Below are 24,498 nucleotides of genomic sequence, written 5' to 3'. Positions count from 1 at the left end.
AATAGCGGGAAGCAATTAGGTTGGGAGCAAGAAGAGAGTTCCCGGTGAGCAGCGTGGTGGAGGTGGAAGAAATCATTATTGCGAGGGACTAGTTTGCTGTGGGTGAGGGGTTCAGGGGTTGTCCCAGAGTTCTTTGAGGGGTCCACGGAGAGGGGAGGGAGTGATCGGGATCGCCGAGGAGAGGGGCGGTGGGGTGTTGGGCCGGCGGGGAGGGGTGGTCCGCGTCTAGGGGCGGAGCCGCCGCTGGGTGGGGCGCCAGCCCGCCGCCCTCTCCCCGCTCCCCGGCGGCGGCGGGCGGGGACCGAGGCCAGCGGGACGCCGGCGCCCGCGGCCGGCCCACAGCGAGGGTAGAGGGCGGCGGTGAGTAGGCGGCGGCCGGCGGGGCCGGGCCACGCGGGCGGCGGCTGCTCGGGCAGGTCCGGGCAGGGCCGGGCGGGCAGCAGGCAGCCGAGCCGGGACCCCGCGCCGGAGCCCAAGCGAGGACACCGAGGCCGCGGCCCCGCCTCCTCCCCGCCCCCCGCCCGCCGCCCGCGGGTCGCGCCCGGAGCTCCGAGAGGCGCCGGGCAGGGAAGCGACAGAGCCACAGCCGCAGCCGGAAACCGGCCCGAGCTGAGCCTGAGGGTGAAACCCGGTCCCGGCGGCGCCCGGAGCCGGACCCGAGCCCGCGCTCATGGCGGGGCCGCGGGGCGCGCTGCTGGCCTGGTGCCGCCGCCAGTGCGAGGGCTACCGCGGCGTGGACATCCGCGACCTGAGCAGCTCCTTCCGGGACGGCCTGGCCTTCTGCGCCATCCTGCACCGGCACCGGCCCGACCTGCTGTGAGTGCCGGGAGGGCGGGCGGCCGGGGCGCAGGGCGGCGAGGGCTCGAGCTAGGGACCCCCGCCCCCCTTAGTGACGCGGAGCCCGGGCGGTGGCTGGCGCCGCCCCCGGAGACGGAGGCGGCGACCCTCCGGCGGGCCCCCAACGCCTCGCAGGACACTGAGACCCTCCGACCCAGGGCTTCCCCTCCCCCACTTGGCCTCTCTGACCCCGCCCACTGGGACACTGAACCAGCCCCCCGTGCTGGTCCCTCTGCCTTGGCCCTGGCCCCGCCCACAGGGCACTGATTTCCGTCAGAGGAACACAGAGGCCTTGACTCAAGGGGCACCGAGCCCTTCTCGGGGACTCTGGGCCTTTCTTATACTAAACTCTGAAACAGGCGCATTGAGCAGCCTCCTCCCCGTGAGACACTGAGGCCTGTTTCCTCTGTGGGGCCCCCTTGGTCTGAATCCGTCTCTGATTCCCCTATGGGATCTTGTCTCCAGGGCACTAGCACAGGAGGAGACCCGTGGTTAGCAGAGGTCCGATGAATGGATGTAACCCCCTCCAACTCCATTAGGACCCAGACCTGCCTCCCCAGGTGTGCCCCACAGCCCTGCTGACCACAGTGGGGCAGGGCTACTTGAGTGAAGACTCCTAGGATCCAACTGACACCCCTAATGGGCTGCTCCAGGGTGTGAAATGGCCTCTTCTTCACCCCAGCTGCCCAGTGAGGTTCCATGGGAAAATTTATTCAGACCCCAGAGCAGTTGACTTGAGGTTTCTATCTCGACTTTCTCCTTGGGCCCTGGAACCTCTTACATTCATTCATTCACTCATTCATTCATTCATTCATTCACTCATTCATTCATTCATTCATTCATAAAACACTGAGTTAAGTTTGTCTGGCATCCACAATTCCTTGTACTTCCTGTCTCATCTGCAAATCGAGGATAAGTGTCACGGTCCTGGCCTGTCTTGCTTACAGTCCCCTGGACAGGGCTCCGTGAGCCTGGCAGATTCTGCAGTCTTTGTGTGTCTTTTCCACCTCCAGACCTGCACCCCCCAAGGACAGCACCTGGGAGGCTTTGATGAAGGAGGGAAGAAAGGAAGGCAAGGATTCGATGGTGTAGATGCACTTAGTTGCTCTGTACCATGTGGTACAATGTCTGGGGGTGGTGGGGTAGGCCCTGGAGTGGGCCCTGGAGGAGAGGGTTTTGGCGGATGTGCACACAGAAGTGGATGAGATGAGTTGAAGGTGTAGGTGGGCTGCTGCCTGCTTTGAGGCATGTGACACGAGGTCGGGGGCTCAGGAGCCGGGGCTTGAAGGATGGAGAAGGGCACCCAAATTGGACCCATGCCTTAGAGCAGAGGGGTCTTCTGCTTTGGCTGGGAGGCAGGCGGTGAGGCAGGGTCAGGGCCAGTGTGTGAAAGGACTTGGGTGTCAAGCTAAAGCTGCGTGACCGCCCTGAGCCTGCCAGCACAAAGTGCAGGCTGCTTGGTTTGCGGTCAGCTCCTCCATGTGCTGAGTGTGCAGCCGTGGGAAAGTCACTGGATACCTCCAGGCAGCAGTTTCCTCATCTGTAAAGTGGGGTTGATAATAAGACCCACGTCACTGGATTGTTGTGGGCATAAAATGAGATCGTGAACATTCAATTGACATTAATTATTATAAGTAGTGTTATTAGGCAGTAGGGGAGGATGAAAGTGTCTTATTCCTGCATTTATTCCCCAAGTGTCTGCAGAGTGGTACTCTGTGCTGGACATTGTACCTGCTAATGAAAATAGCAACCAACCAACCAAGAGACAAACCCCACACAGTCTCCCACAGCCTCTGGGGGTAACAGAGGTATAAATAGTGCTGATAACTCCATGTGGGAAGTGCTGTATCAGATGGCTAGGCTGGGAAGGCCTCTCAGACATCACATAGTCATAGGAGACAGCAGGAGGCAGGTCAGGGCCGAGGGAAGGGTGTTCTGGGCAGAGGGGACCGCCTGAGTGGTCATAGACATAGGCAGCGCTATTGGAGTCCATAGTACATGGCAGGGAGGGCCAGATGTGGCTGGGCCAGAGTGCTTAGGATCTCCTGCTGGCTAAGGGGGGTGGATGGGGTCATGGGGAGTCATGTGGGTTTTAAGCAGGGGAGGGATGTAGCTAGAGTTGGTGTGGAGTGGAGGCCAGCTTCCCTCCTGAAAAGAGATCCAGGATCAGGTCCAGGCAGGCCAGCATCTGGGCTGCCAGCCCATTGTACAGGAGAAAAACTGAGGCCCAGGTCCTACGTAAGGCATAGAGAGGACCTCAGCAATGGGTAGGGGAGGACCTCCCTGAAAATAGGGGTGACGTAGGTGTGAGGGTAAGAATCATCTTCGAAAGGGGTTCAGGCCCCTGGAGCTGTGGGCCGGTTCATTCTCCCTCCCCCGTCCAAGCATCTTTAAGCTCCCTTGAGGTCAGAGACCATGTGGGTTTCATTTTTGTATTCCTCATCTCCCCCAGAGCCAAATAGAACTTCCCAGGCCTTTGAAGACTCTCAGAAAATATCTGTTCCCGAAGTCCAGATGTTGATTCAGGATGAAGCTAGGGGAGGGGGAAGAAGCTGGAGGAAAAAAATCGAAGTATCTTGGGGACCTTTACAGTTTTCACATTGTTTCCAGCATTTATTCATTCAGTAAACATTTATGGAGTGCCTACTAAGTACAGGGAACTGTAGGGCGCTGGGTTCACAGGGAGAACAAAATGTGACCCCAGCCTTCTAGGAACACTACTGGGGAGACTGAAATAAACTCCCAGACAAGTTGCTTTTGTCTCATTCGTGCTCAGAACAAGCTTTTGTTGGAGGCTGAGCTGGTTTCACAGTGTCCCAGAGGTTTAGAGAGGTTAGTAGCTTGCTCAGAGTCACACTTCTAGGCAGTGGCAAAGCAAGGGGAGGAGTCAGGGACCCAGCTAAGGGGAGAAGGAAGCGTCTCGCCAGAGGTGACAACAGGGGCTGAACTCATACACAGTCCCCTCCCCATCTCCCTCCTCAGTCCACCCAGCCTTGGAGCACCTCCTGGGGTTTGCAAGCTGCCGTCTCCTGCCTTGGTCCAGGGTTCGCTGTACCATGGACTCTGCCTGGTGAAGTTAGGGGTCAGGAGGGCAGGAGAGGCTCTTTTGTGTCTGTGAGGCTTGCCTCTACCAAACCCAGACTCGACCAGTCCTCCCCACCAGCCTGGAAGTTGGTACGAGTGCTTTCCCCAGTTTGCAGATGGGAAAATGAAGGCCGGCAAGGACTGCTGACTGCCCAAGGCCCCACAGCCTCGCCCGGAAGAGCAGAAGTGCCTGGGACCCAGACTTTGGAGGCTGGTGCTGCCTGCTCCGGCCTCTGGGCCCACGACTCGGGCAGTCAGGCTGCAGTTTTCAGCCATAGAAGGACAAGGCTTCCACTGGGTGCACCCAGGAGGCTGCTGAGCAAGATGGCCGGGCCTCCTCTGCTGGTTTCGCCACTCCAGCAGCCGGAGCGGGGAGGTGGGGAGGGGGATAAATAAAGCCAGGGTCCCCCAGGAGGCCCTACCACTTCTCACCTGTCCCAGCTTAGAAACTGGGAAACCCTTCACTGCTCCCCCAGGGACAGTGCCCCCAGGAATGGCCCAGCAGGGTGGGTCAGCCATTCAGTGCCAGCAGCTCTGGAGAGTATAAGCTTTCTAGTCTAGTTCAGACTTGTTCTATTCCTGGCCCCATTAAAACAACATTCCTTTTCAGGCTGGGTTAGGGATTTGGCAAGTTGGTGTGGCTTCTCCAGGTTTGTAATATGCAGTGAAAGGACCAGAAATGTGGATTCCCAGGGCTAGGTGGCCTCCCCACCACCCGCTGGGCCTCAGTGTCCCTGTCTGTAAAATGGGGTAAATACCTGCCAAGTAGAGTTGAAAATAGAGTAAATTTAAGACAGGAGCTCAGCCCAGTGCCCGGCATGGGGTCATTAATCCATGGATATCCCTGCTACCAGCATTGGTCCTGGTCTTAGTTTTGTCTTTGCCACTGAGTCAGGACTTGGCTTCCTGGGGATAATCTTGAAGATCAGACTTCAGCTCCGCCCCTTCTGAGTGATTTCCAGCCTCTGCTTGGAGGCCTCCTGAGGCCATGAGCTCATCCTCTGCCCTACCTGGCAGCTCCGACTCTGTCAGATGTGCTTGTTGCCTCAGTTTCCTCCTGAGTCCACAGAGCCTTCCCCCAGCCCTGCTGAGGCCCAGGTGGGCTGGGATGAGGTCACCTCCATTGGTCACTCCACACCCCTGCCCCAGCCTTCCTCAGTGCTCCTCCTCCCCTTTGCTTCTTGCAGAGATTTTGACTCACTTTCCAAGGACAATGTCTTCGAGAATAACCGTTTGGTAAGTCCCCCAGACAGACAGAAGCCCAGGAGGCTGTGTGTGTTGAGGGTGGGGTGGGAGGATGGAGATCTTGCAGGCCAGGGCTTGTGGGCCAGCTCCCAGATGAGCTGCCCTGCCCTGGGGCCCTGGTTGCTCCTCTCCCTGTCCACCTGCTTCCCTCTGGCTCACTTGTGTCTGGAGCACAGGCCTTCCCCTTCTCTAGGTCATAGTGTAAGGCCAGAGCTGGGGGGAGCCTACAGTTGCCCCTGCCCTGATCCCCCTCATCCTACTGAGGGAAGCTGGGTCTAAGTGGAGAGGGGCCCACTGACCCTGCCTCCTCTTCCTCTTCCTGCTGTGGCTGCTTCTGCACACCTCCCAACTTTCCCCAACCCCTGCACCTGCTCCCATCCCCACCCCTTACCTGCCTCTGCCCCAGACCTTCCCTCACTCTCATACCTGTTCCTACCCCAGGCCTTTGAAGTGGCCGAGAAGGAGCTGGGGATCCCTGCCCTCCTGGACCCCAATGACATGGTCTCCATGAGTGTCCCCGACTGCCTCAGTATCATGACCTACGTGTCCCAGTATTACAACCACTTTGCTAGCCCCGGTCAAGGTGAGAGGGGTGCACCCTCTGGGGAGGCTGGCCTGGGGGTGGGGCTGGGGATATGTCCTATTGTTTTCTGAGCTACAAACAGGCGCCAGGAGGCAGCCCATCATTCATTCACTATATCATTCATTCACTTGCTGAAATATTTATTGAGTAAAATAACACTGTGCTGGGCCCTTGGGGTACAGTTTTGACTGAGATCACTGTGCTCCTGGAGCTCACAGCCTTGTCCGGAAGACACAACAAATACGTAACAGCAAATAACATCAGAGGAGACAGAGCAGGGCAAGGTCATCCGCTGCCTGGGAGTTCACCTCTCTGGCACCCACCCTCACTTCCTGTTTGCAGACACTTCCCTGGAGTTTTTCCTCTGGTGGGGAAGTGATCCTGTAGGGCTGTTGTGCACTGTGTTCCCAACAGTGACCTTCAAGACCTGAGAACACAGAGGAAATGGGTTCAGAGAGGGGAAGCTAGGAGCTCAAGATCACACAGCAGGAAAACATAATCTGAATCCAGATGTCCTGACTCCTGCGCTGTGTCACTGCTGTCACAGGTTGTGTGGGTGGTGGGCACCTTGCCCGTCCCCTGTCCCATGTCAGTCCTTTCTCCTGCCTCTGCTCTCTGTGCGGACAGTCTCAGCCCATCTCTTTAAAAAAGTATTCTTTGAAATCAGGATTGTTATTTTCTTACTAAAACATGCTTACTGTAGAAAATTTGGAACATAGAAAAAGCATAAAAACTTCAAAATTAAAATAATCTACTCCCTCCCCCAGATAATGCTAGGGATTAATGTTATAACAACCAATAACATGATGTGTATTTTACCAAAAGTCAAGATAAAAGTATTTCTCCACTGCCAAGTCTTTGGTGAGAGGCAGTGTGGACTCAGCATTTTGGCTCTGCCCTTTGCTGTCTGGGTGAGAGTGGGCCACATGGTCACCTCTTGTCCTGGTGAGAGCAACAGTGCCCACCTCACAGGGTTGATGGGAGTAAATGAGGAAATGTGAACCTGTGTCTGGCCCTAATTTAAGACTCAAGGTTACCATTATTATTACTTTTTTTAAAGCCCCCTTTTTGAGGGGAGGGAGGTAATTAGGTTTATTTATTTATTTAAATGGAGGTGCTGGGGATTGAACCCAGGACCTTGTGCATGCTAAGCATGTGCTCTACAACTAAGCCATACCCTCCCCGCATTATTACTTTTTTATTCCATTGGTTAGAGTTTTAGCTTGCTCACCTAGAATCACAATTCAGTCTTACCTTCTGGAAGGTTCCATGTTGCCAAACTCCAGTCTTTCTTTACTAAGCTCTTCTCTGGAAGGCCACTTTCCGGGGACCTGCCAGGTGGGTAGGTCAGGGAAGACCCTCAGTAATACTGTTGGTGGTGCCCGCTCCGTTTCTGGGTCCTCACTGAACACCCTGGGGGTGCAGGTGCCCTGGTGGCCCAGTTCCCTGCACTGTGCCCTGAGAGCACCCCCCGGGCCTACGGGGAATTCTTGTTCCTAAAGGCACAGTTTGTGTTTTTTGTACAACTTGGCCCCTAAATACAAACCATTTTTATCCCACCTGCTGCTCAACCAGAGGAGACAGCGTGGTGTTCCAACGCTGGAGGCAAAGCTGGCTGTTAGACGCCTCCAGATGGTCCTGTTCTGTATTTTCTGGGCCCACTTAGCCTGGCAGGAAGGAAGCTGCCCATCCGTTCACATACTGGGCACTGCTGGTTCTGGGACTGGGCTGGTGCCTTGCTGTTCACACTGCCCTGTGTGGTGGGGGCCTCTGTCCCACTTTGCGGAGGCTCAGAGAGGTTAGGTGGCTTGCCCTTGGCGCTGAGCTCAGAGGTGGAGGCGTCCCTTGGCCTGTGTGAAGTGGGAGCCTGTTCCCACTGCATCGGGGGGCCTGCCCACAAGTGGTGGCAGTGGAGCTCAAATCTCAGGCCAGGTTGGGCCTCCTGGGACTCCAGGGCTTCCAGATGCCTGAGTCTCTTTCCTGTCTTTTGGTAGCTGGTGTCTCACCCGCTAGAAAGGGCCTGGCATCGTCCTCCCCACCATCTGAAGGGCCCACCCCGACGGAACCAGGAGACAGGGCTCAGGTAGGCAGAGGCTGGGGGTGGGAGGGCGAGGTGGGGGTATGACTGCCATAGCAGTATCAGAGGACATTCTCGGCCCCTTCCCACTGGCTTCAGAAGCAGAGTCTCAGAGGCCAGGGCAGGGGCAGGGGATCGCAGGCCTGGGAAGGGGCACAGAGCATCCATGGACTGACTTTCCCTCAAGGGACTGACAGGACTTAAATGTACAACACAGCAGACACTCCCCTTGAGGCCTGTGAGAAAGAGCTTTTAACTTCCTGGTGTGATTCTGTTTAATCCTCTCAACAACACTGGGAGGTTGGTATTATGTGTCCTGATGTACAAATGAGGAAACTGCGGCTCAGAGAGGTTTGTTCATTTGTCCAAAGTCTCTTAGCTGGGAGGTAGAGGCCACACTGTCAGTCTCCTGCTCCAACATGCTTAGGGGGTGACACCAGCCTTTCACATCTGGACTGCACTTCACTGTGTTTCAAGGACTTTCCCCATCTGCTCCCATCTGCTCCTATCTGCTCCTTGCTGGCGGAGCTCTTCAGGGACAGGGAGCTGGCCCAGGGTGGGAGCCCAGTGAGGGTGTGCAGGACTGAGACAGGCAGGGGTAGGGTTCTGTTTGGCAGGTGGGAACCCAAAGCCTAGAGTTGAAAGCAACTCGCTCAAGGTCACGGTGCTTAGAAGCTGAGAAGCTGGGATTTAAATCTCCTTGGCTCTAGTTGGGGAAACGGAGAATGCAGACAAGGTGGGCCTAAGAGGACAGTCAACTGTCAGGGAAAGCCCACCTACCGGGTTGGAGAGGGGCAGGAGCAGCTCACGGGAAGGGATTCTACATCCAGGAGCTGCCTTTCTGGCAGGGAAGTCCCCAGAAACTGGAAGTCAGGATTTTTATGTTTCCACTCTGACTCAGTGACCTTGAACAAGTCTTTCCCCCTTTCTGAGCTTCAGTTACCTCATCTACAAAACAGTGATAGCCTCCCACCCTCTGCCCCTCCGGGACTCTGATGGAGTCAGTCAGCACTGTGCACCCTTGAGGGGACGGCCCCCATTAGAGTGGGGAACCAGGGGAGTGTTCTGGGACAGGATGGTTGGTGACCCTGCCCTGCCCCCAGTCTGCCCACGTCCTTCTCTGCAGGGCGAGGAGCGCTCCTCGGGCAGCCTGTCGGAGCAAGGCGCCTGTCGGACGCCCAGCAGCACGTGCGCGGCCTGCCAGCAGCATGTGCACCTGGTGCAGCGCTACCTGGCTGACGGCAAGCTGTACCACCGGCACTGCTTCCGGTGAGTGGCTGGGGAGCCTGGGAGCGGGGAGCATCCATGGATTCAGCACCACGTGTGCCCGACCTCTTGCCAGGCTCTTCATGCCGAAGCATCTTGCTTATCCCCATTTTCCTGATGAACAGACTAAGGCCGAGTGAGAGGAGAAGTCCTGCTAGTCACATAATGAGAGAAATGGGGCCAGAGCTCTTTGAGACTAAGTACCTAATGGTGCTGAAGGAGCAGAATGTGCTTTAAAAACAATTGGAGAAAGAAAAGATTAAAAAAAAAATCTCAGTAATAACTGGCTTTCAGTGTGTGGCCCCCGGGGAAGCCAGGTTTAAAACAAATGGAGTAAGAGGCAGGGAAAATATAAGTAGCTTATTAGAGAATGTATGAAACATTTTACGTGTGATTAAAAACAACATCAGCAAAGCAATTGAATACTCGAGGGAAACCGGTGACTGAGAGTTACAGCGAGTATTCAGTTGTGGTTTAGTTGTGGGTGCGTGTGTGTGTGTGTGTGTAGTGGCTGGACCTGGAAACCCAGGGACCTGACTGCAGAACTGAGGTGTCAGGGGGGAAAATTCTTGAGAAAGGGAACCATTGCATCAACCCAGTCACGTCTGGCCACAGGGCAACGTTTTAGAAACTTTTTATGGTGACCCCCCCCCAGTAAGAAATGTTTGACAGTGTGACCAGCTGTGCTTGCATCCCTGAAATGAAACTTGTGTAAATAGATGTACAACTGGAATTAGAGTTTCAGAAAACAAGTGTGAGACACTCTGATGTATTTATTTTATTCTATTTCAGTAAAAAACAAAACAAAAAACCTGGTTGGTTGAAAACCACTAAACTGATTTCCTGAGCCACTAATGAGTGGCGGCCCGCACAGTGGAGGGAACCTCCAGGTTCGGGGGGAAGCCTTTGCTTCCTCTTGCAGCAGAAACTGAAGTCGTGTTTCACAATTTGTGTTGCTGACTTCCCGGGGTTTTATTGTTCTATGATTCTGACATTTACTGTTTTCCTTTTCCGATGGGAAGTCCTGGGCACTGAGACAGGGTCCAGGCTGGTAGTTGGGAGTAGGGGAGGGAGAGCCTTGGCTGTGGCAGGAGGGGTATCCAGCACCCTGGACTGGGTTGCCTGGTTAAGTTGACCTCCCCACCCCACCCCTTTCTCCTTGGCAGGTGTCGACGGTGCTCCAGCACCCTGCTCCCTGGAGCGTACAAGAATGGGCCAGAGGAGGGCACCTTTGTGTGTGCAGAGCACTGCGCTAGGCTGGGCCCAGGTGGGCGGTCGGTGGTCAGGCCCGGACCCCCCCAACAGCCAAAGCAGCAGCATCTTCCAGAAGAAGCCAAGGATGTGGAGGGAGGCAGCCCCGGCCCTAGTGTGGCTGCAGGGGCTGAGGTGGACCTGCCCAAGGCCAGCCCTGAAACCCGGCCCCAGATCCCCACCAAGCCTCGTGTTCCTGGCAAACCACAAGAGCTGGCCAACCCCCCGGCCAGCCGCCCCACACCTGCTCCCAGGAAGGCCTCCGAGAGCACAGCCCCGACACCCCCTACGCCCCGGCCCCGGTCAAGTCTGCAGCATGAGAACCTGGTGGAGCAGGGAGGCAGCGGCGGCCTGGTGAACGGTGAGCCACAGTCCAGCTGGGGCTGGGAGCTCGTGGAGTGTGTCTGGCATTTAATCTTGCGTGTGCACTGCTGGTATTCGTGGGGTCACACCATCTGTTTGTGCTTATGTGTGCTGTGTATGTGCAGGGGATGACTGTGGTGCTGAGGTTATGAATTGGTGCAGCAAATAGTTACTGAGTCCTCTTTGTGCATGCCCTGTTTTCCATGCTGGGGGCATACGGACCCCAGCCCTGGACCGCCCCGTTTTGTGTGTGCTGGGGTGTTTGTGTTTTTTGTGTTTGTCTTGTATGCTTCAGTTTTGGGGTGTGTAGTGGGTGCATGCTGTGTGTGCCTGTGTCCCGAGTGAGTGTCTCTGGGACTTGGTGTGTCCACACTCAGGTGACCTCCCCTCCCTCACCCAGCTCATGTGCTTGTCCATGTGTGGATGTCAGGCAAGGAAAAGTCGGGGCAGGGGACAGGGGAGGGTGTGTCCCTGGTCAGATGGGCCCCTGGGGCGCTCTCCAGGCTAGCCTGAACTGCAGCGAAGACCCTGCCCCGCCTCCTCATTGCAAGACCTTCCCATATGACCTCCCTGGGCTTCCATGAGCTCATGGAAGCGAGGTTCCTTGTCACCTGAGATGGGCCGGGCAGCTCTTATCCGTGGGGACCTGGGGGAGGGAGACTCCCAGGGTCTACCTCTGGGATTTTTCAGTTCTGTTCCGCACTCATGGAGGCCTGTTCCTGAGCTGCGCGCTGGGGATGGAGATACCGTTCAGACCTCTTTGTGCCTTTGAGGTGCTGCCAGCCTCGAGGGAGAGACAGATGCGGGCACAGGGATTTCGGTAGAATGTAGAAGTCTGTTAAGAAGGGGGAAGCAGAGACTATTGTGGGATTCACGGAGGATACTTGGGAGGCCGAGGCTTCCAGGAGGATGTGACACTGGGGTTGAGTTGAGACGGTATTTCCTGTCCATTGTGGGGAAGTGTTAGAGGGCACCTGGGTTCCCCCTTCTTAACTGAAATTCAGATGGGTCTCCAGGTGTCCTGGCCTTTCCCCTTTGACCTTCTCTACCTTTCACCTTCGGTGCTTATCTCGTCTCCCTGAGGGCTGGGCCGAGGAGGTATGAGGGTCCAGGTGAGGTTGCCATGGCCCCGTGGAGTCCAGGGCCCACCAGGTGTGAAGATAGGGCACTCCTTGGTGAGGCCAGCACTTTGGCCTGCTCCGGGTGCCCTACTCTGCTGCTCATGAAGGCCTGTCTCACTCTCGTTTCCCATCTAGGGAGGCTGCATGAACCCCCTGTCCCCAAGCCCAGAGGGACGCCCAAGCTGTCAGAGAGGTATGCTGGCCCCTGAGGGGCTTTCAGGGCCCTGTTTGGGGCCTGGATGGGTAACAAGGCCCTGTGACCCACCAGCACAGCCTTTCAAGAATGGGCAGAGCTCACCCGCACCCCCCAGCAGGAGCCTGTGCCTGTATCCCCTTCCCTGTGGCTCCTCTGGGGTCCCCTTTCCTGTGGGCAGCAGTGCCTGTTAGAGATGGCTGCCTCTGGGGTCCCTTCACCTCTCCAAGCCTCTGCTGCCTCTGTAATGTGGGGGGCCTAGGCCTCGCTGCCAGAGGTGTGAGAATCAGCAGCAGAGTACAGAAAGACCCAGAAAAGCACAGCTGTGCACCTGGCTCAGCTCCTCCACCCCCGGGACCTTGCGTCACAGGCGAGGACATCTCTTCCCAGCTGTTCTTTGGGAGCCGTGCTTCCCCTGTATGGTCCATGAGAGAGGGGGGCAGAGATGGAGAGACAGACAGAAAGAGAGAGGATCCCCAGGTCTCTTCAGCTTTGGTACCAGACTGGCCCCATGGGGCTGGGGTGGGAGAGAAGGGCACGGTGTCTCGTCCACCCCGTTTGAGGACTCAGGACTGTCCGTGGAGAGGATGCGGCTGTCCTTGCCTCCTAATGATTTCTGCCTCTTCCTGCCTCCGTCCAGGTCGCCAGCCCCCAGGAAGGACCCCCCGTGGATCACGCTGGTGCAGGCAGAGCCAAAGAAGAAGCCAGCTCCCCCGCCCCCGAGCAGCAGTCCTGGGCCGCCGCCAGGCCGGGACAGCAGGCAGGTGGAGAACGGAGGTGTGGACGAGGTGGCCACACGGGGCTCAGAGGCGGCTGGCCCGGAGCCCAAACCCTACAACCCCTTTGAGGAGGAGGAGGAAGAGCCCTCAGCTGCACCCAGTGTGGCCACCGGCCCTGCCCTGGCTCACCCGGAGTCCACACCCAAGTCCCTGCACCCCTGGTATGGCATCACCCCGACCAGCAGCCCAAAGACAAAGAAGCGCCCGGCCCCCCGAGCACCCAGTGCGTCCCCCCTCGGTGAGTGCCTTTCCTGGAAGCTCTCCAACAGTTGGGACTCTGGGGTTGGGCATCTGATCAGCCCAGGGCCGAGGAAGGGCCTGTGGTTTAGAGGGATCCGCTCCAGGCCAGGTGCCATATGTGTCCTCAACTAATCCTACAGCAAACCTGTGAGGTGGGTATCATACCCCATTTGACAGGTGAGGCAACTGAGGCACAGAAAGGGTGATTTGCCCAAAGCCTCACAGCGATTAAGCAGTGGAGGCAGAATTTGAACCCAGGGTCCAGACTCCAGGCTCTTAACTTTCCATAACCCACCTCACAGGACTATTGTGAGAATTAAATGTGTTATCCACTGAAGTGCTCAGCACAGTATCAGGTCTCGGGAGGCACGCGGCAAGAGTTAGCTCCAAACTGGCCCATGTAGTCATTATCCTGCAGTCACCAGGCAGCTCGGGCTCTGACCTGGATGCATGACATGGCACTAGTGACTTTGAGCACTTCCTCCTCTGTGTCTGTCTTCAGTCTCCCCATCTGGAAAATGGGGGTGATGGGCCAGCTGCAGGGCGCTGTGTCTCCCTCCGCCCAGCACTTCCTCTCACCATCTTGCAGTCTCCTTGGGCCCTGTGCCTGGTCACCTTCTACCACGGCTGGGGTCCGGCTGCCTCCAAGACCTCTGGGGGAGCCCCTCAGACAGTGGAGTTGACAGCATGTGGGAGGTGACCAGAGGCAGGAGCTCAGGTGGTCCAGGCTCCCTGCTCGGGCCCCTGCTGGCGCCCTGGGACCCTCCCGCTGAGTGTACTTGGCCCAGTGGAGGTGGTGGGCGAGCGAGGGATGCAGCCGATGGGATGAGCTCTTGAGTCAGACACAGCTGGGTCCAGTCCCAGCCCTTGTCTTCTCTGAGTCTGTTGCCTCATTTGGAAAGTGCAGCTGATACCTTGACACATGGTTTATCCATCATCTGCCTGAGGATGACGGTGGCACAGGGCAGTGCCTGGCCGCGAGCTGGCCACTGCGAGGGTTGCCCACTCCTCCCTCTCAGGTCGGAGGCAGAGGAGAGGGCAGACAGAAGCGAGGCTTTTTGCCTTTTCAGTTTGGCTTTGCTTTGGGTCAGACTGGACGTGGGAGGGGAAGTGGAGGCCGCAGCCATGCCGGATGAGGAAAGAAACCCAGGGCTATGGACATGTCCCGAGGTGGCCCATCAGAGCCTGAGGAACGTGGGATGAATTTGGATGATTTGTCTGCCAGTGACCTTGGTCCTACCATGTACTTGCTGTTCTCTGGGCTTTTGCTTTTCTGAATGTGGAGGATGTGGGTTTCCAGGGCCACCTGCAGCTCTGTCGAGAGTAGAGCACATTAGGCGAGGCTGGAAGCCCTGCCCCTGCCCCTCACATGGCACCCACTCACACGTTCATTTCCGCAGCTCTCCACGCCTCCCGCCTGTCACACTCGGAGCCACCCTCAGCCACCCCGTCGCCAGCCCTCAGCGTGGAGAGCCTGTCGTCCGAGGGCTCCAGCCAGCCCCCCAGTGGGGAGCTTCTAGAGCCACCATTTGTGCCCAAGAGCTCCTCAGAGCCTGCTGTCCATGCCCCTGGCACCCCTGGGACCTCTGCCAGCCTCTCCACCAACTCCTCCCTGTCTTCCTCTGGGGAGCTGGTGCAACCCAGCGTGGACCGGACACCTCAAGCCAGCCCTGGCCTTGCCCCCAGTACTGGGGGCAGCCCAGGTCCCCTGCCAGTCAAGCCCTGCAGGGGCGCTGCCCCCACCCCTCTCCTGCTGGTTGGAGACAAGAGCCCTGCACCTTCCCCTGGAACCTTGTCCCCGCAGCTCCAGGTAAAGGTGAGTGCCTTACCCTTGTTCAAAGCTGCTGTCCTGTCCAGTGGATGTGGGCCTGGTCTCAGGGCAGGAGTGTCCAGGGCCTTCCATCTTTGCTGGCCCTAGCTTCTTGGGTGACCTTGGCTGTGGCCAGCTACCCGTTCCCCACTCCATTCACTGAGGTCCAGCTCCGTCTCTCCATCCTGCCATCCATTGGCCAGACCTCCTGTCCATCTGTTCCCCTGTCTACCTGTCTGGCCCTCCGCGTATTGAGGCCCTAGCTATTATTTACCTGCTGTGTCCAGGCACTTGCCCGTTCGGGGAGTGTCCACCAGCCACTGTTCATCACACATCCTTCTGTCCACCCTTCCATTCACTGAGGCCCTGTGTGTGCCAGACCCTGGCAGGATGGCATTGAGACCCTGTCCTTGCCCTTTAGGAACTCACGTTCTGCTCAGAGAGAGAGGCCCAGCTGAGTTCTACAAGGTCCCCTGGGGTAGAGCACAGAGAGGAGGGGATGACTACCTTCTCGGGGTCATTTTCCTTCTCCAGAGACCTCAGTCTCCCCTCCTGTAGAACGGGGCAGTTGGTGTTCATTGAGTCCCTCCTGTGCGCACGGGCTGGCCTGGGCTCCGGAGGTGATGTGGCTGTGGTGGTCCCCGCCCCTCAGCTGCTCACAGTCAGGTCGGGGTGGGCTACTGAAATGACTACACTGCTATGTGCAGAGTTTGTAGTGAGGGGTGGTCAGCCCTCCATAGGAAGTGGAGTGATTTACTGAGTGCTTGTTGTGTGCAGCTCCTGGGCTGCAGACAGACCCTGCTCTGGGCTCCCCTCTCCAGGCCCCCTCCCAGGCTCGCCCCGGGCTCCGTCTCCTCTCTGGGCTGAGTAGGCACGTGGAGGGTCTGCTGGGCACCCATCCCTGGGAGCTCATTTTCCAGATGACCTTTGTGGGCTGGGGGAGCACTTGTTTCTCAGTCCCACCTCAAGAATAGGGCATCACAGGGGTCAGGATATTCTTCTGGGCACCTGGTTCACAAGGGGACCTCTCCTGCAGCCGTGGCCTCTTTGTGCCACTAGGTTCTGATCCTCCACCCTCTGTGCCCTGCAGCCCTCTGAGGGCCCAAGACTCGTCCAGCCCCAGGTGGAGGGTGGCAGGACAGCTCACGTGGGCTGGCTGTGGTCCTGGTCTGACCGACCTGACAGAGGATGAGTCTGCGGAGGGGCCTGAGCTGTTGGCCCAGCCTCCACTTGTGTTCCTCTTGAAGGTTATTTAGCCTCCCCTGGCCCAGGCCACAGCCTCCTGTCCAGGTCGGCCACCCACCTGCTGTGTGACTTGGAGAAGGCCCCATCCCTTCTCTGGTTCTCTCTGCTCTGAGGAGTCCCAGGGTTCCTTGGTGTGGGAGGTGGGGGAGGGAGTGGATTTTGGATGCCTCTCCCCTCCCCCCTACAGGCAGCTCCCTTTAAACATCTGTCTCCTGTCCTGGGGTCTGTGAAAGGTTGGTTTGAAGGAGTTCTGTGGCTGAGAAAAGGCTGAGAACCCTTGAGGGGCTGGAGGCCTTCGGGCTGTTTGGCCCTGCTGGGCCCCTCTGGGTGTAATTGAGCAGGGTGGGGGCAGACCTCACATGGGCTTCCTTCTTGGGGTGCCCCAACCCTAATCCCAGGATTCAGAGAGAATCCCAGAGGCAGCGGGGCAGGAGACAGGGGCCTTGGGCAGGTCTGTCTCCCTATGGTGCCTGGATTCTGGCCTGGCACTTTCCTTGCTTCAGATCCCAGAACACCTTCCAGCCTGCAAGAATCTCTCCCAGGGCTGGCACAGGTGAGGTGAGCAGGGCTCCTCCCTCCTCCCCGCAGTTGTTGGAGAGCTGGGTGATCACTCCTGGGAGCACTCCATGGCCTCAGGTGATGCCTTTGTTTCCGATGAGCTGGGACAAGTGGTTGGAAAATGTTGGCACTGCCTGTGTGGCAGGCGGGGCCTGTCCCAGGGCTGGGCCTGCCCGGCTGTGCTGGCCTCAAAGAGGACAGGGATCTCCCTAGGGGGCAGCAGAGGATGTGAGTCTTTCCTGGGCAGGGCGGGAGCTACCTTCCTCCTCCCTCTTCTGGCTAGTGGAAGGAGGGATCCCTGCTTTTGCACTTCCTGGCTGGGCGGCCCTACGCAAGGGGCTTCACCCCTCTGAGCCCTGGAATCCCTGCTGGGAAAAGGGAGATTGTGAGGCCTGAATGAGCTACTACAGCTCTGTCTGACCCTAAACTCCATGTCCTGACCACTGCCCCCAGCCCCACCCTGAAACAGTCTCATCCCAGCTTGGGCCCCTGGGAGGAGCGTGACCTTGAGCGATTTACTTAACCTCTCTGAACTTGAGTTTACACAGCGGTGAAGTGGGCTTCACACTACCCACTTTATGAAGTGGTTGTGAGGCTCGAACAGTATCTGGTGTAGAAAAGTATCTGGTGCAGCAGGTGCACAAGGGAGGCGCTGGGAAATGGACGTGTTTGTTGGATGGCTGAGTGCCTCAGAGACCAGATGCTGGGAGGTTCCCTCTCTGCCTGGACCCTCATTCCCCGGGGACAGGTCTGCTTGCCATAGTCCCAGGTGATCAGGCTGCCAGGGTCTTCCTGCCCCCAGCCCCGACTTACCTTCTGTCATGTCTTCCTGCCTTTAGTCTTCCTGTAAGGAGAATCCTTTTAACCGGAAGGCATCACCCACAGCGTCCCCAACCATAAAGAAGGCCACCAAAGGCTCGAAGCCAGCGAGACCGCCTGCCCCAGGACACGGCTTCCCGCTCATCAAACGCAAGGTACGGCTGGGAACCCCGGACACCTGGCTGCCTGAGCCTGGGCCTCCTCCCTTGGCCGACTCAGGCTTCCCATGGGACTCTGTGACAGGATGGGCTGTCTGGGCAGCTACCCTCAGGTGCTGGAGGAAGGAGATGCTTGTGAGGCCCAGCTGGGAGATGTAACTTGCAGCCAGGGGGATTTTGAGCAGATCAGCTGCTCTCAGCCGAAAGCAACGGGTGATGCATTTAGCTTGTTACTAATAATAGTTCAAGGATCAAAGTGTTCACATGACATACTTCTACTTAACCGGCTTAGAGTATTCTCAATTTCTCTCTCTAATAGGGTCATTCTCTTACTTTGTCATATCTTTTCTGAAGTGGCAGAAGAGGGGGAGGAAGTTGCCACAAGAGGCAGGAAGTTGTGTCTCTGGGTGTGCCTGCTGGCACTAGGACCAAGCCCTATCTCTGCACCCACCCCTCCCCACACTGGGATCTTGGTATCTGGCCACACGGGTGTGGGACAGAGCTGGGGCCTGGGCCTGTGGTGGCCAGTGCTGGCTGGAGAGAAGAGGCAAGCTTCTGGCAGCAGGCACGTGGGAGGGCAGGCTGTGTCCTTCAGGTGACTTGGTGCTGTCGGGCAGGTCCAGGCCGACCAGTACATCCCCGAGGAGGACATCCACGGAGAGATGGACACCATCGAGCGCCAGCTGGATGCCCTGGAACACCGTGGGGTCATGCTGGAGGAGAAGCTGCGTGGGGGAGTGAACGGTGTGGGAGCTGTAGGGGGCCTGTGGGTGGGACTTAGATGGGTGGGGGGAGCCTCTCTCCCTGTGTAGGAGCCGCCATGGTTCCTTTGAAGGGAGAAACTGCCTCCAGCCCTGGCCTCAGTGGGCATCTGGCTTCCAGAGGGCCGTGAGGATGACTTGCTGGTGGACTGGTTCAAGCTCATCCACGAGAAGCATCTGCTGGTCCGGCGGGAGTCCGAGCTCATCTATGTGTGAGTCCTTCCTCCCCTTGGCCCCTGGCTCCCCTCCCCAGAATCTTTGGAGCTTAGGACTGACTGAGAATCTGCACCTTCTTCCCTCATCGCGAGAGCTCAGGGCAGGCGATTTGGGCAGACCTAATAACTGCCTTATTCTCATGCTCTAGCTTCAAGCAGCAGAACCTGGAGCAGCGCCAGGCCGATGTGGAGTATGAGCTCCGGTGCCTCCTCAACAAGCCAGGTGAGTGCGGTCACACCCACACCCCTGACACCCGCCCTGGGGCCCGGTGACATGGAAGAGTGGGCCAGGTTCTTCCCCTGCGGGCTGGGAAGTGGGCAGACAGGGCCCTGATGGGGGTGCGCAGGCAGGCTCTGGGAACAGGCCAGAGGACAGGGCCAGGAGGTGCTGTCTGGGTTCTAACAGGTGATAAATAGGCTCGAACCATGACAGGAGAGGGAACAGCATGGCTAGTGTGAGGGTATGATGTGTGGTGTGGGATGACAGGCCTGCTGGGAGCACCACGCCCAGGAGCAGACTGGCCTGTTTGGGCCACGGACTCTCTGAGATGTGTGGCTGGGCAGCACCCCAGCGGGGAGGGGTCAGGCTCCAGGGCCCAGGGCTGCCCCGATGATCGAGGGAGGCAGGGGCAGCTCTGAGCTCATGGCCATTAGGCCAGAGGACAGCAGGACTGCTGGTGGGAGGACGAGTGGTAGAAAGGCCCCCACAGTGTGGCTCAGAGTAACTCTGGAAGGGAGGGATGGGATGTGCTCAGAATGGGGGGGGGGAGCAGCAGGAGGGCCTGGGTGGGGAGTCAGACAGTCCTGGGTCTTGCCGCTAACTTGCTAGGTGACCTGGGGCAGCTTTCTTAGCCCCTCTGAACTTCATGTGTAAGACAGGGATGAAGGGTACCCACCTCATAGGGTATTCTTAGGCCCAGGAGACAGTGGATGTGGAAAGGCTCTGTGCCCTCTGAGGGGCTGATGGCTGATAGTTATTATGTGGCTGAATTGGGGTCTGGGACCAGGATGTGGAGTGAGCCGACAGACAGCTGGAGTAGGGAGTGTCCAGGGGCGGAAGACAAGGCCTTTGACCACTTCCTGTGGCCCAGGTAGTAGGCATTCACGTTCCCATCTGACAGATGAGGAAATGGAGAGCCAGCGAGGCTGAGAGTCTTGCCCATTGGTGGCAGAGCTGGGCTTCTATACACGTTTCTGACCTGGGCCTGTCCCTGCACATAGCCTCTCCTGCCTGCTGAGACAGTGGCCTTGATTTTCTACTGAGTGGGGAGCTTGGGAGGCTGGATGAGACCCAGAGGCAGGAGTGTCCCTAGGGAGGTCACAGAATGTCCCAGCCCAGCCCTACCATCTATGAGTCACTCCCATCTCCATAGGCTGGGGCGTGGCTGTCACTCAGAGGGAGCCGCAGCGACACCTTGTGGCCAGGGTGGGCGCAGCACCTCTGTACCCCAGGCCAGCCTGGTCCTGGGCTTTTTGTGTTGCTTCTCCAGCCCTCTGTGTGGTGGACTGGAGTTTGTCATCCTGTCCCAGATGCTGCCTTTGGAGGGTGAGATGGTTTATAAGGCCCCAGATGGGCTGGAGACCCACAGGTCACCATAAGGGCTGTAGCTTGGGGGTGTCAGGCTGCCTGGGTTCTACCCTTGCTGTGTTTTATTTATTATTATTTTAAAATTTTATTTATTTATTTTTATTGCAGTACAGTCAATTACAATATGTCAATTTCTGGTGTACAGCACAATGTCCCAGTCATGCATATACAAACATATATTCATTTTCATATTTACTCTTGCTGTGTGATTCTGGTCAAGGACTTAACTTCCTCAAGCCTCAGTTTTCCCACATGTAGGTTGGGACGTAACTTACCCAGGCCCTAGATTTGGGAAGTAGCAAAGTAGGATGTGAACTGAGGTGGTGACGCTGAAACCCATGTCATCCCCAGAATTCTGCTGGGCCAACTGCTCCAGAGTTTGGGCAAATTGAGGCGGTAGGGGGCTGGGTCATGGCTCAGGGGTCTCAGGATGCTTATTTTGAGATGAGGAGGCCTGTGGTGGCAGATGTTGGAGGGAAGGTCAAGTGTGGGCATCCATTCCTGGGGAGTCTGTGGGCTGGGTGAGAGGATTACCAAGCTGCAGGTGCCGGGCCTTGGAGGGTGGTCCTATGGGATGGCTCGGGCTCTTGAGGGTTCTTGAGAGGAGGCTGGAGGGGCAGCAAGTGTATGAGACATCAGGAACACCTCCTGGCTAGGCTTCCTGTCCACAGGGTCCCCTCTAGTCTGCCTTCCTTCATGGCATTATATGAATGCCCCAGTATGCCACTTGGGTCATGTTGCTTCTCCTGCATGAGGACCCCTGGGTTTCCCTGTTATCTCCCACCCTGCCCCACTCTGGCCAGCCCACCATTGGAGGCTCTCAGCAGGCCCAGCCCGAATCCTGCCTCCCCCAAGAAACCACCTAGTGAGCATTTGTTGAATGAATGAATGAACATAAGCAGGAAACTCTTTGGCACTTGCTGGTCTCCGTTAGAACACGTGTGTGCCGGCCTTCCCGGAGCTCCCTTGCAGAGTTTTTTCGGTAGGCAGGCTGGGATCCTTGATCTCTTCTACAACAGCCTTCATTTCTCCTTACAATCCCCACCCATCTGGGGCCTCCTCCCTGTCCCCGTGGTGTCTAGTGTGGGGCTGGTCCTGGCCACCCTTAGCCCTTAGGTGTTGGTTCCTCGCTTCCTGGAACTCATGTCCCCCAACTCTCCCCTTGGGCAGAAAAGGACTGGACAGAGGAGGACCGGGGCCGAGAGAAGGTGCTGATGCAGGAGCTCGTGACCCTCATCGAGCAGCGCAACGCCATCGTCAACTGCCTAGATGAGGACCGGCAGAGGTGACATGATCGGGGGAGGGGTTCCCCAGGGCTGCCTTTGGGGCAGAGTCCAGAGCAGGCAGGCCAGCTCTGCCCTCACTGCCAGCCGTCCCAGTGTGCCCTTGCTCACCCTGTGTGGACTCCATGTCTGGAGGGGACTGAGAGATGATCTGGTCCTTCCTCCTGTGGGACACTCAGCTTCCCTTTCTCACCTCAGGGAGGAAGAGGAAGATAAGATGTTAGAAGCCATGATCAAGAAGAAAGGTGAGGCCCCTCCTGGGGCCCTGGCCCACTTAACTCCTGGAGGGTGGGGGGCAGTTTGAACAAAGGGTTGGAGCGGGTGCTACAGGGACAGTGTGTGCAAACTCCTAGCCTCTGTTTTGCCGCGAAGGCCAGGTGTAGGAAGGCCAGCCAGCCTACAGCCAGGAGGGTGGGTGTGGGATGCCCTGGTACCCAAGGGGAGGATGGCGGCATATGGGAGCATTTTCCCAGGGTGCATCTACCTTACACCCTGCATTCCTCCTTGAGATCTACAGCTGGCTTAGGAGGGGTCTGTGGGCTCAAAGAGCAATCCCTCCTGCAGATAAGATACTGCCTAAAATGGTTAAAAGAGCCCTGGACTGAGAGGCAGGAGATCTGGGCCTAATCTTGGTTCCACCAGTGACTCATGTTGTGGCCTGTGGTTAAGTCTAGGCTCCAGCTAGACTGGATTCCAGTCCCAGCTTTGGTGCTTCCCAGATGGATGGTTTTGAGCCGGCCACCTCACCCCTTTATGCTTCCTCTCCTCATCTGCAGACCTGGGTGACAGAGGCACCCACCTCCCGGGCGTGTGCTGAGGATGACTCAGATAACGCATAGAAAGCCCTTAGCCCGGGGCCTGGCACCTCCAAAGAGCTAGGATGGTGTTAGTCCATTTCAAAACCCACATTTTCCTCAACTGTAATAAGTTGGGGCTGGGACGGATGATTTTCTGAGGTTTTCTCCAGCTCTGACTGTCAGCGTCTGTGTTGTAATGCGCAGAGCTGTGGGCACCAGCCTGGGGGAACTGAACCTTTTAAAGATGGACGTACGCCAGGCTGGGGGGCTCCCATGTTGCTTTCATGTGTGCTCGTCTCCCAATCCTGCCTAAACACTGGGGAGGGTATGTCGCATTTTAGACACGAAGAACCGGAGGCTCAGAAGGGTGCAGGGACGTGCCCATGGTTCCAGGCAAGGTAGTGGCGGAGGTGGGCCAGCACTCCTGGCCATTGCCCCCACCCCCGGCCTGCCCTGATGGACTCCTGTATCCCTTTTGCAGAGTTCCAGAAAGAGGTTGAACCCGAGGGCAAGAAGAAGGGCAAGTTCAAGACCATGAAGGTGCTGAAGCTGCTGGGAAACAAGCGGGACCCCAAGAGCAAGTCCCCTGGGGACAAGAGCTGACAGCGTGCCGCCAGCTGGGGGCCCCACCCCTCCTGGCTTGGCCCTGGGCTGTGCTCTGCTGGGAGCACCCCGCTGCCTTCAGGATCAGCTGAGAGGAAAGATGACTTAAGGGAAGGGGGCTTCTTGGTGACAGCCTCTCCCTCCTCAGGGTCCTCTGCCTGGTCTGGGCCAAAGAGTTTTCTTCCTTCTCCTCTGAGCCCCAGGTGGCTTCAGTTGCGCCCAGCCTGGTTCTGATGACTCCCGATGCTGTGACCGTCCCCAGGAGCAAGCCGGATCCAGGTCCGGATCTGGGTTTGGGTCTGGGAGCGGCAGCCGCTGAGCACACCCGCCCCTCGTCCCGCTCAGCCTCTGCCGAGCCGGGCAGCTCCTTGGACCCTCTTCTCTCTGTGCCGCACCCAGATGGGAGCCTTACCTGTCAGAGTCTTTGGGTCTGTCTTTTGGGCCGATGGTAGCCCTCCGGCTTGGGTGTCTTGCCTCATGGGCTCTCCCCTCTCGGCAGGCCAGCGAGCAGGGCTCGGCTGCACTGGCTTCTTTCCGCCCTGGTCCTGGTTCTGAAACTTCCTTTCAGTGCGGGCGGCCCTGATTCTGTTTCTCCTCACTCAGGAGCTCTATTTATGAAGTCTCTTAATTAAGTTGGAGGTAGTTACTGTGTCCTCAGATGCAAATGGGCCTGATGGACAAATCCCTTTCTCTGTTCCTGGAAGTTCTAGGAGGTTCTTCCCTCATCTCCCCTTGTTCTGCAGGAAATCTCACTTCCCAGGACGTGGGGGCCGTGCTGGGGTGGGTGGGTACCTGGATGCTGAGTCCCCCAGGATGGGCCTTGGGGAGTTCTGATCCCTGACCCTCAGCCAGATCAGCAGCAGGGGTGTGCTGCCCGTAGGTGCTAATCCTGGTCCTGTACCACACGGTAGCCTGGCCCTCCTGTCCGCCCTTCCCCGCCACCTCAGAGCTGGGGCATGGTGCACCCACTCTGGGTGGTCACTGCTAGCGTGTCTCCTCATGTTCGTCTGTTGTCCGTTCTCTCCCACCGAAGGACTGATGGCTGCTCACTCCTTGGGATGGCTGTGGGAGAGGAGCCGCGGATGGGGACCACCACCGTACCCCCGGGAATGTGCCCAGCAGCTCTTGGTCAAAGCACTGTTGCTCTAAGCTATATCTGGGGTGTGTCTAGGGCCCCTTGCCCTCAGCACACCTCTTGGGGAAAGATCGCACTGTATTAACTTGAGAGGGTTTTCCTCACTGACAATAAACAGAGACCACCTCTAGTTGCTGGTGTCCTGCAGCCTTGGGGCGCCTTCCCCTCGCCAGGTCTGCTGTCTTCCCCGCCTTGGCCGCGCCTCGTGGCCCGCCTGTCTGATTGCCCAGGAGGGCGTGGACGGGCTGCCACCGACGGCGGCAGGACCGCTTCCTCTGCAGGGAAGGTGGCTCCCACACCTGTGCAGCCCGGCCTCTCCTTCCAAACGTGCCTGTTGAGGACCTGGAGCTGGGGTCACCAACTCCAGTACCTTCCAGGGGCCAGGCAGGTGACACCCATGAACCAGGCTGGGCTCCGTCAGGCTGACTTGATTTCAGGGGACTTGGTGGTGGGGACTGGGGTGATCTGGGGTGGATATGCCGCAGCC

General features: G+C 57.8%; 1 protein-coding gene across 2 annotated transcripts; it reads left to right on the top strand.

Annotated features, from left to right (window-relative positions):
* The first annotated feature begins 439 nt into the window (after window positions 1-439).
* MICALL1 (MICAL like 1) lies at window positions 440-24,141 on the top strand. 2 transcript variants are annotated; one of them, XM_031463244.2, is made up of 17 exons: window positions 440-816; window positions 5,109-5,157; window positions 5,608-5,749; window positions 7,744-7,832; window positions 8,953-9,095; window positions 10,259-10,704; window positions 11,963-12,020; window positions 12,661-13,037; window positions 14,440-14,855; window positions 17,492-17,626; window positions 18,247-18,373; window positions 18,512-18,602; window positions 18,755-18,828; window positions 21,364-21,478; window positions 21,675-21,721; window positions 22,755-22,813; window positions 23,910-24,141. In XM_031463244.2, the coding sequence occupies exons 1-17, from the start codon at window positions 671-673 to the stop codon at window positions 23,913-23,915; spliced, it is 2,520 nt and encodes an 839-aa protein (XP_031319104.2). In that variant the 5' UTR covers window positions 440-670; the 3' UTR covers window positions 23,916-24,141. The 2 variants fall into 2 exon arrangements, with proteins under 2 accessions (XP_031319104.2, XP_010981893.3); XM_010983591.3 differs by having other exon boundaries at window positions 444-816; window positions 22,755-24,141.
* Window positions 24,142-24,498: the final 357 nt, after the last annotated feature.

The sequence above is a fragment of the Camelus dromedarius genome, chromosome 11, assembly GCF_036321535.1.
Source record: "Camelus dromedarius isolate mCamDro1 chromosome 11, mCamDro1.pat, whole genome shotgun sequence".
Classification (NCBI taxonomy): Eukaryota; Metazoa; Chordata; class Mammalia; order Artiodactyla; family Camelidae; genus Camelus; species Camelus dromedarius.
This window is presented reverse-complemented; position numbering and strand designations above follow the sequence as displayed.